This window comes from Heteronotia binoei, chromosome 5, assembly GCF_032191835.1.
Source record: "Heteronotia binoei isolate CCM8104 ecotype False Entrance Well chromosome 5, APGP_CSIRO_Hbin_v1, whole genome shotgun sequence".
In the NCBI taxonomy this organism is placed as follows: domain Eukaryota; kingdom Metazoa; phylum Chordata; class Lepidosauria; order Squamata; family Gekkonidae; genus Heteronotia; species Heteronotia binoei.
In genome coordinates this window covers 20,366,315-20,377,835 of record NC_083227.1, presented here as the reverse complement: position 1 = coordinate 20,377,835, position 11,521 = coordinate 20,366,315, and the positions used below count along the sequence as shown (strand labels likewise).

Here is an 11,521-nt window from a genome sequence, read left to right as displayed (position 1 = left end):
CCTTTAAGACCAACAAAGTTTTATTCAAGGGATCAGCTTTTGTGTGCAAGCACACTTCCTCCGATACACTGAAATGGAAGGTGACAGTTCACTGATATGCAGACAGTGGAAATTAGCATACAGTGTAATGACAGTGTTTTAATAGATGCAAAAACTAAACAGGAATACCAAGTTAAGTAAAGCAAGTAAACATGTCAAAATAGGAGATTGGTTGTGTCAAAGTATCTTTCTCAGTCAACATGGTTTTTGTGGGGAGTTTCTCTCATCTCTTGGGAGTGGGGGGGAGTCCTGATTGGTTGAAGGAGATCAAAAGATCATTGGCCTAAGTTTGAGTTAGGCAAGTCAGCTGCCTGCTGTGATTTTTCCCGCTCCCCAGAATACTAGAACTTCAGGGCATTTAATGAAGCTGACAGGCAGTAGGTTCAGGACAGATAAAAGGAAATACTGTTTGACACAGAGAGTGATTAAAATGTAGAATCCACTGCCAAAAGATGCAATGATGGCCACAGGAATCAAGAGCTTTCAGAGGGGATTAGACAGATTCATGGAGGATAAGTCTATCAGTGGCTACTGGCCATGGTGGCTGAGGGGAACCTCCGCATTCAAAGGCGCTAATCCTCTGAATCCAAGAGCCAGGAGGCAATGGGGTGGAGAGAGCTGACAAAGAGAATTTTTCTCCTCCTCCAAAAATATTAGAACATGGGGACATCCAATGAAACCGATGGGCAGTAGGTTCAGGATGGACCCAAGGAAATACTTCTTTCCACAGAGAGTGGTTAAAATGTGGAATTTGATGACAGGATGCAGTGATGGGCACAGGAATCGACAGCTTTTAAAGGGGATTAGAAAGATTCATGGCAATAGGGCTATAGGTGGCTACTAGCCATGGTGCCTGAGGGGAACCTCCACTTTCAGGGGTCATCAATCTCTGAATCCTAGCACCACCAAGCAAAGGCATCTATGCCCTGTTGTTGAGCCTAGGTGATTGCCTAGGGCGCCAGAGGGCACGAAGCACCAGAGTGTGCAGGTCTGCAACACCCCAGCCCACTCTTCAAGTATAACGCTGTTCAGAATTCTGGTGTTAAGTCTACACTTTGCGGGCCTTGTCTGCTGAATATTGAACCACTGGCGCATGGAACATTCATATTGAAAGTGGCGGGGGCTTGCCTTGTCTGTCAACATTTTTGCTTCAATAATAGTTCTAGAATCTGTTCACTTCCTAGCAACAGTAACATTTACAAGTAGATTTTGGCTTTCCTTCACTATACGTCCTTTATAGGCCACAATTCTCTCTCTTCAGAATCTTCAGACAGTTTGAGAACTGATCCTGGGTGTGGGTGAGGAAAAGACCCCAAACTGAGATCTGTTTTCTATAAAACAAGGAATACCAGGGCTGGGATGCAGAGGCAGGCAACAATAGGCAAAAGCTACCTCTCTGAACATCCAAGCCTCACTAGGGGTCAGTAGAAGTCAGCCATGACTTCCGGGTACAGACACGCACATTCATGCACTCAAAACATACAAGAAGCAAAACTGTCATTTAAGGGCTAAACTAGATATAACTGCCTCATGTCTGTAACAGGATCTTCAACGACATTTCTGAAATATTGCACGAAGGTAGCTTCCTCACAAGAATGGTGTCCTGTTCTCTGTTTGCCACTTCAGTACAAAAATATTCACAGGGGCAACTCTCCTTCCTCATGGAGATTTACTCCATCCTTTATACTCCCCGCCCACCATTCCACCCACAGGAGAGTTTTTTGTACTAAAAAAATTCAGTCAGTATATCACTCAACAGGGGTTTTTTTTGAGCAGGAACACACAGGAACGCAGTTCTGACTGGCTTGGTTTCAAGGGTTGTGGCCTAACATGCAAATTAGTTCCTGTTGGGCTTTTTCTACAAAAACTCAAGCAATATACCCAAGCACTGAACATTTTAAAAAGGCAAAAAGCTCACTGATTTGGGTGGAGGGGGCGCAGTTTGAGGAGAATGCCAGGCAAGAGGCTAAATGGCACTGGATTGGGGGTGGGGGGTGGAGAAAAGGCATACCTTCCACTCCACATTTTCCCATGCTCTTTGTGTGGTGGGATTTTAGTAAGACGACTTAAAGTTCATGCCTTACGGTATGATAGGGGTTGGGTTTTATCAGATACGCCTGTCCTCTGAGAGATTTTACTCAAGCAGGACATGGACCTGGCTTGCGTGACCGAGACCTGGGTACAAGAGGGAGATCTGGTAGCTCTCTCTCAAACAGCTCCCCCGGGTTACTCGGTCTTTCACCAATCGCAGACTAGTGGGCGGGGGGGAGGAGTGGCGTTGTTCATACGTGAGGCTTACTCCAAAGATCGAGGGTATTGAATGTGCGGGCCTGGCGTGGGAGGTTGGAGAGGGGTGGGCGATTTGGCTGGTGTACTGTTCGCCTAGCACACCAGCCAACGCCTTACCGTCCCTGCTTGAGGCCATGGCAGGCTGGGCGTTGGAGCACCCAAGGTTGGTGATCCTGGGTGACTTCAACGTCCATGCGGACGACCCGACCTCCAAGCCGGTGGCGGACCTAGTGTCATCCATGGCAACACTGGGACTCTCTCAATTTGTCACAGCCCCCACCCACCAGGCTGGCCACATGTTAGACCTGATCTTTGCGGCCGGGGTTATGGTGGACGATGTAACTACAGAAGCAGTGCCATGGTTTGACCACCTTGCTCTCAGGGCTCACATGGACATTCCATTCCAAACCTGCTTAGGCGACGAGCGTATTATGGCTCGCCCGCAGAGCCAAATGGACCCGGAACGGTTCCAGATGGCTCTACGGGATCCCTGGCCCTCTGGCGGTTCCCTCGATGGCCTTATTGAGTCTTGGAATAGCCGGCTCTCTACGGCCATTGATGAGATCGCACCTCGGCGCCCTCTGCGACCTCGGATCAGGCTGGCTCCATGGTATAACCCGGAATTACGCCAGCTGAAACAGGGTCTCAGATGGCTAGAGAGGCAATGGCGGCGTACTCGGGACGAAGCGCCTAGAGCATCTTATAGAGAATTTATGAGGTCCTATGAGATGGCAGTCAAGGCCAGAATATCTTCTTTGCGGCTAAGATTGCGTCTGCAAATTCGCGCCCGGCACAATTATTTAGAACAATTCGGAATCTTACTACATTGCCGCAAGGCAAACCAAATGTTAAGGAATTGGAGATAGGCTGTGAGGCTTTTGCAAAAATTTTTGCAGACAAAGTCCAATCGCTCCGCCACGATTGCCCTGCCATGTTGGATACAGTAAGTGGACTCGAGGCTCCGTGCCTGCCTTCTGGTTTGACCCTGGATCGTTTTGACCCTCTCAGCTTGAAGGAAGTTGACAGAATCCTCTCTGCTGCACGCCCAACAACTTGCGATTTGGACCCCTGCCCCTCCTGGTTAATTAAAGCCTGCCAGGAGGAGCTAAGACGTCCTATACGGGACATCATAAATAGATCTCTTTCAGAGGGTCTTTTCCCAACCCCTCTGAAGGAGGTAGTGGTCCACCCTCTCCTGAAAAAGGTCACATCAGATCCGGCCGAATTGGCGCATTACCGGCCGGTCTCAAATTTGCCCTTTCTGGGCAAAGTAATAGAGAGGGCTGCGGCGTTGCAGTTTTCTGGATGACGCTTCCACCTTAGATCCTTTTCAGTCTGGCTTCCGCCTGGGCCACGGGACGGAGACGGTGTTGGTCACCCTCATGGATGATCTCCGGCAACATCTGGATCGAGGCGGTGTGGCGGTATTGTTGTTGCTAGACCTATCGGCGGCGTTCGATATGGTCGATCACCGGCTGCTGACCCGCCGCCTCGCCGACGCAGGGATTCAGGGGTTAGCCTTGCAGTGGCTTTCCTCTTTTCTTGAAGGTCGGGGACAAAGGGTCGCGATTGGGGGAGAGCTGTCTCAGAGGCACCCACTTAATTGTGGAGTGCCTCAGGGGGCGGTTCTCTCTCCAATGTTATTTAACATCTATATGCGCCCCCTTGTCCAGATTGCCCGGGGACATGGGCTGGCTTGTCACCAGTATGCTGATGACACCCAGCTCTATCTATTGATGGGTGGCCGGGCCGCTGACGCCCCTGTAGATCTGGATCGGGCATTGCAAGCCGTGGCTGATTGGATCAAGCTGAGCGGGTTGAAATTGAATCCAGCGAAGACTGAGGTCCTTTGCCTAGGCCGCAGCGGTCCGGAAGGAGGGATCCCCCTTCCAGCTTTTGACGGGGCGCCACTGGTACCAGTGCGTGAAGTCAGGAGCTTGGGAGTGCTACTGGAGTCTTCCTTGACAATAGAGGCCCAGATAGCTGCCACTGCCAAATCCGCCTTTTTTCATCTTAGACGGGCGAGGCAGCTGGCCCCCTTCTTGGAACGAGGCGACCTGGCAGCAGTGATCCATGCGACTGTCACCTCAAGATTGGACTACTGTAATCCATGCGACGGTCACCTCGAGATTGGACTACATGGGGCTGCCCCTGTACCGAACGCGGGAAACTGCAGCTAGTGCAGAACGCAGCAGCCAGGCTACTAGTGGGACTACCTCGGCGGGAACACGTGCAGCCTAGGCTGCGGGAACTGCACTGGCTGCCAATTGTATACCGGGTTCGTTACAAGGTGCTGGTTATCACCTTTAAAGCCCTATATGGCCGAGGACCTGCCTACCTCAGGGACCGCCTCTCTCCATATGTTCCCCAGAGAGCACTGCGTTCCAGCTCACAAAATCTTTTGGAAATCCCTGGGCCTAAAGAGGCCAAACTTAAAACAACTAGGGAGCAGGCCTTCTCTATAAAAGCGCCACAATGGTGGAATCAGCTGCTGGAAGAGGTGCGAGCCCTACGGGATCTTAACCAGTTCCGTAGGGCCTGCAAAACTGCCCTCTTCCAAGTAGCCTTTTAAGATGTAACCAGAAAAAATATTACGCTGTCTTGGATAAACAGAGACTGTAGCACCACTGTATTGTTTTAGCTTATTCTTAAAATTAATTTATATATTGTATTTATACTGTTGATTGATTTTATCTGTTACTGTAGTACCATGATATTGTATCATGCTCTGCAAGCCGCCCTGAGCCTGCCTTGGCGGGGAGGGCAGGGTATAGATAAAAACGTATTATTATTACGTTCATCACAGACTGACAATTACATTAGCTCCTATGGATGGAAAAAGGTATTTAATGTGTGATTTTATTCTTGCCACTTTTGTTGTTCTGGACAAACACCTGATAGTCTTTGGGCAGAGCAATCAGCAGACATCCTTTAAGAAATAGTAGTGCACTTTAATTGGGTATTTGTTTAATGTAATGAATTCTGCATGCTGCATATTCTGTTACATGATTAACAATAATTGCAACATGGTTTTAATTTTAATAAATGGTTTTTATTTTGGAACAGATTTCTCTCTCTCTCTTTCAGTTCATGGGATTCTTGCCATGGCTTAATGGCAGAGCATCTACTTAGCAAGCAGAAGATCCCGGACTGACTCCCTGGCATTTCTAGTTGAAGTGAAGAGGTAGCAGCTGATGCGAAAGAACTCCACCTGACTCCCTGGAGAGCCGCTGCCAGTCAGAGTGGACCTGGACAGACCGAGAGTCTGACTCAGAATAAGGTTGTTTCATGTGTAGGTCTCCCACCCCCCAGTGCTGTTCTTCCAATCTGAACAGCTATGGTGTGCAAGTGGGGACACACACAGGTACCAATTCTCCACACTATTCTCCGCCAGCACTGCCACCACTCCCTCGGCGAACAGCAGCTCTTTACACCAAGAATGATTCAAATGTGGACTTTGCTGCCAGAGGATGAAGAGATGGCCAAAGGAATACACAACTTTGAAAGGGGATTAGATAGAGATCCTTTTCAAACTGTCTTTGCATTCCATTTTAGTAACTGGTTGCTAATAAGATTTTGTTCCTGTCATTTCAGACAACCAGTTTTAGTAACTGGCTCCTAGTGGAATTTATTTACCTGCTCATTCAAGCCCACTTTTTTTGGATCAGCAAAGTGTGATTAAGCCACTTCTGAGAGAACCTGCTTTCTTCCATTTTCAGCCCCTTCACAGCATGTCTGAATCACTGTGGTATGCTGTTTAAAACCTTCATAATTTTTCCTACAGTGCTTTTTTCCTGCCCTTTTTTGCTACACAATCTCCCTCAGACTTAAAAAAAAAAAAAAACATGTTCTAAGGTAAGCATAGAGGAGTAGAAGTTGCCAACACCACCCCAGCCCTCAGGATGTCAGAGAGGAGGAATGGGAGCTGCTGCTGCCTGGCGTCATTGCCCAGTAAGCCCGACAGTGGAGGTAGTGGCCCCATGAGTGGAAGGGGAGGGAGGGTAAGGAGACCCCTTGGTTTCTGCTCACCACTGCACCAATGAAGCAGGAGATGGCAGCACATTAGAGTGGCTCTTCAGGGGCGAGCACAGCAAACAAAGTGGGCAGGATTTGGTATTTCCCCCAACAAGTCTCAAGAGGCCCCTGCTTGTTATCACCAGATTTTCCAGGAATGTAGATTATATCAGGGTGGCCAAATTGCTATATGTAAGAGCCACACAGAATAAACATCAGATGTTTGTGAGCCGCAAGACACAAACGTCAGATGTTTGAGAGCCACAAGACACGAACGTCAGATGTTTGTGAGCCGCAAGACACAAACGTCAGATGTTTGAGAGCCGCAAGACACGAACGTCAGATGTTTGAGAGCCGCAAGACACAAACGTCAGATGTTTGAGAGCCACAAGACAAGAAGGAAGGCAGACAGGCATACAGGCAAATAGATGGGGGAGGGAAGGGTAGAAAGAAAGCAACTTTAAATGCATTCCCCAAGTTTCTGTCTGACTTGGCTTGGATAAGTGATTTAAACAGAGAAATGCCTTCTAGGCAGCTGATGGAGTGGTGGGGGCTTCAAGAGTCATATAATGTGTATGACACAGTCACATGTGGCTCCTGAGCCACAGTTTGGCCACCCCTAGATTATATATTAGTATGACCATCTGTGCTGAGAGCCCGTGCATTGCACAAGGTGGTAGGACATGAACTGATGAGGCCTGGGTTCAAATTCCTGCTCAGATATAAGATTCCCCGCCTCTTGGGGGGGGGGGGGCTGAATATCTGTGGACTGGAAGGCATTATGCCCTTCCCCCCACACACACACACACTTGGTCCCTCCCCTCCCCAGCTCTGCACCCAAACTCTCTGGGGTGAAGCTCACTTGCTCTGGGCCTGACTTCCCTCTCAGGGTCACAGTGAGGATAAAGCAGGAGCTCCCAGTTCCTTGGAGAAACAAAGGAGAGCAAGATGGCTGTGTGGATGTTGAAGGGCCTATAATGGTTTGAAAAGAGACACAAAAGCAAGCGGAAGAGAAACCTTAAAGCAAGCAGAGGCCAGCAGGAGCCTGGCTACGCAAATCCACCCCTGGATTCTTCTGTCCAACTGCAGAGTTGTGGATGGATCAAGTCTGTAGATGACAGCACTGTCTGGGACTTCTCTGGTAGTTATGACATGGCTTCCCACCCCCCAAAAAACAAACAATTAAAGCAGCAGCGTTTTCAACATAACTTTATAATAAGCATAACATCTTCTCAGTCTCTGTATAACTGAAAAACAAGTGCTATAAGCGCAGCAACCTGGATAGGGAGAGGACCCTCAGAAAAGGCAGGCTGAACACAGGCAAGATCTAACAGTTGGTGCCCATTAAAGAAAAGAGGAAGTCCCCAACAGTAACCGAAACAAACAGTCCTCAGGGTCAAAGAAGGCTCACCACGAATATGCTGCCGATTCTGGTCATAAATCGACCCAGGCCACTATTAGGTTTCTTCTCATGAAAGGGGGACATTTTATACCAGTTGCATTAAAACTCTACTTGGCCAAAACAATACCCCAACTCACTTACGGAACTATGTTGGGTCCATCCTTATCAAGCTTTGATCCCCTTGAGAAAATTCAGTCCAAATTCTTGAGAGCCATTTTCCACTTTCCAACCTGCGTTTCCAATGCAGTACTACGCTTGGAAACTGGCTTGCTAAGGATAGAGGCTAGGGTGAGCCTGCTTTCAATCACCACTTGGCTCAATCTCAGCCATTGCCCCACGAATATCACATCGTTGATTTTAAAGGATAGATATTGTTCTTCTTGGGTTAGAGCCATCCATCAGAAATTGTTTATGCTTGGCTTTTCACCTGAATCTCTCCAGATAATGGCCCTGGATCAAGCCAGGGCCATAGTCAAACAGAGACTACAAGATATTGAGACAGAATATTGCAAAGGTCCCGGATTATCTAGCTCCCCCTCAAAGGAGATATGTGTTAGCTCCAGCCCCCTATCTCTCAACTCTAACAATACCATCCCACAGAAGGGCCTTTTCTATGGCCCGTTGCAATATCTTTCCTTCAGCAGTCGTTGAGGGCCACTTTAGAAAGGTGCCTATGGCTCGCAGTTGTGGAAGCAAGAAAAAATACCAGAGAAATGGGATTGGATTATAAAAGTTATGTCATGGAGTGAAATGGACAAATTAACAAGAATATTAAGAGACTATGATTTAGAAGTTTTTAAGATGGAGTGGAAGAAGTTCAGAAGATACGTAGAAAAAGAGTGGAAAATAAAAGGACACTGGACAATCTTTGATAATGATTAAGTAACAAGAGTATAACTTTTGGTTAATTAATAGTTAAGGGTACCTTTAATATTTGTTTTTCAATAAGTAAACAACACTGGCGGGGGTCAAGTAACGGGGGGAGGGGTGGGGGAAAAGTAAGATATGGGGCAGATAAATTTTTCTTTTTTAAGTTGTAAGATATATAGATTTGCTACCATATGTTACCAATAAAAATTGTTTATACAAAAAAGAAAAGAAAAGAAAAGAAAGGTGCCTAAGGCTGAGCGGCTTTGTCCTTGTGGTGCAGATAACGATTGACCATGTTTTGTTGATTGAAACGATTGACCATGTTTTGTTTGGGTGTGGCCTATACCCTGGCATATGAGCCAGGTACATTTATTCTTTGTTGGAGGGATGTCTCGGGTTTTCTGATTTCAAAATCAGAAATACGCTGTTATCAGGTTTTAACCCCCAATTCACAATTAATTGTGCCAAATTTATGGCGGCAGCTAGGAGAATTCGTGAGGATTATGTAAAGAAGGGGTCTTGAACTGACTGTTTTTTGAATATTTCCAAGCTTGTATTTTATCTTTTCTTAAATGCCTGAGTACTTTGTATACCATCACAAATGCTACTGAAACTGATATAAATACAGAGACCATGCATAAAGTTGCCAAATTTTGTTCCCATGCAATCAACTTGCATTTTATGGTTCTTACAAGTTAATGTCGAGGTAACAGATTGTATTTTTAACCAGTGTATTCTAGTTAATATTTTTCTGGAGCTGTATAATTTTTAAATTTTTTATTATATGCACTATATTTATTAAGCTAGAAGATGTTTGACCACTATTGTATTATCTGTCATATCTCATCATTCATACTAATGTCCTATATTTTATTTTCGCATTTATTTTTTAAATATCTTACGTTTCACCTATTTAGGTCCATCTTGGTTTTTACCATTTTTATGTGGTTGTTGTTGGCCTGCATTGTGCTGTGTATTTGGTCATGGACCGTAATAAAGCAAACTGAAACTGAGTAACCGAAACATGCAGGGCCTCTTCTTCCTCTGTAGCAATTCCTCTCTTGTGCTTGAGGAGAATGAAGGCTGGAGAGATGGGAGGGGGGGTCTGTTCAGAGCTCTCCTGCATCTTGTACAATGGGAAAGGCATTACTGTCAGTTTAAGAAGATACGAAAGGTGGGGGGGAGGAATGTTGGGAAATGGAGGGGGAAATGTCAGTTTTGGTGGCTGGAGACAGGAGTGGGGTTGCCAGCTTCCAGGTGGGGCCTGGAGATCTCCCACTTTTACAACTGATCTCCAGCTGGCAGAGATCAGTCCCCCTGGAGAAAATGGCTGCTTTGGAGCATGGACGCTATGGGACTGTAGCATGCTGAGTCCCCTCCCCTCCCCAAACCCCGCCCTCTCCCAGATCTACCTCCCAAAGTTTCCAGGTGTTTTCCAACACAGACCTGGCAACCCTAGACAGGAGAGGTCTTTACAGGTATGGAGAAATAATATCCCTGATGGTCCTGGTGTCAAGAAAAAGTCCTAGGAAGAGATTTTTTAGGTAGCCGTTTTGTCCCAACCAAAAGAAGGGCAGGAGGGTCTCTCCAGAGAAAATGGCTCCAGAGAACTCGTAGAGAAGGGCTGCTCGGTCAGCATCAAAAAAGGCCACTCGACCCCCAGCATAGTTCAGGCACACTCGGATCCTCTTCAGCTCCCCACTCACAGTCAGGGGAGGGTAAGCTTTTATACCAACCCTGTGCATCCCTGCCCACTTCCCCACAGCCCAGATCCCTTCCTCAGGAGTAAAAGGGAGGTCTCCCTTCCTCTTCACAGACTTTCTGGCCACCCCCACAGCCCAGTTTTCCTCACTTCCCACAAGGACCTCCCAGAAATGGCGGCCTCCTGTGAATCCCTCACGGCCCAGCACAGCAATAGTCTTCTCAAATCTCTCAGGACTGGTGGGCAGAGCTTGAAGTTTTTCTCCCACTCGCATGCTTTTCTGACCCTCAGACAGGATGAGCCATCGATTGGCCATGTCTGGATCCAGAGTCACATTTGCTGTTGAGGGAAAATGAGGAGACAAGAATTGAAATGGCACCAGCTGGGGGATTCCACCCACTGGCCTGTTTGGCTTCCTTCTCCTGCCAGTCATGGCCTCCTCCCACCTCTGCCACCCTCTCCTTGGTCATCAGGCTCTCCTGTCTGCTCCTGCCCTTCTAAAAGGCAGAGCTGTCTTCCCACATGCTTCAGAAGGCAGACAATGTACACAACAAGCACCCACAGGGACACCATCTATTTCCTCCCGTATCCCATCCTGAAAAGAGAACTATGAAGAAGAGAAAAAAAAATGGCAATTTCAGTCATAGGCTTCTTTGGTTAGAAATCACACACAAGAACAGATTTGTCTCCCATATCATGAATCTTCCTTCTCGCTGATCCTGGGGTGGGGCAGTCTCTACTTCTGGGAGAAGCTCATTCCTGGAGACCGGGAGAGTCCAGAACCTTGCAATTCCGGGAGGGGAGGGGCTTCGCTCCCAGGCCCCAGTCTGGCCCTGAAGCAGCACAGCTCCCTCTCCAAATGATCAAACATGAAATCAGACCTCCAATAAAATGGTCCAAAAAAACCTCCAACCAACCACACAGAGAACAGGGTGAAGAACTCAAAAGATGCCCACCAGTTCAGGAAACTGAAATTAAGGCAAAGAAGCCCCATAGAGTCAATACAGCACACCTACTCTGGCTCAAGTGCCTTCTGAGAAAGGGAATTCGCCCCCTTGGATGGGAAGAGACTGCCCTACTCTAGGACCACCGACAAGGGAGATGCACAGTGAGACAAATCTTCCATTCTCCAGTGGTCCGGGGTGGGGAATTCTCCACATCTGGCACATAAGACAGCAGCATGCCTCAGAGAGGGGAAGAATCTC

The 11,521-nt window shown here is 47.4% G+C and overlaps 1 protein-coding gene across 1 annotated transcript in view; it reads right to left on the bottom strand.

Annotated features, from left to right (window-relative positions):
• Positions 1-8,861: 8,861 nt before the first annotated feature.
• Positions 8,862-11,521, bottom strand: part of LOC132571817 (uncharacterized) — a 239,513-nt gene continuing 236,853 nt past the window's right edge. Inside the window, 1 exon segment of the mRNA XM_060238610.1 lies at positions 8,862-10,655. Coding sequence (XP_060094593.1) covers positions 10,087-10,655 — 569 coding nt within the window. The 3' untranslated portion in view covers positions 8,862-10,086.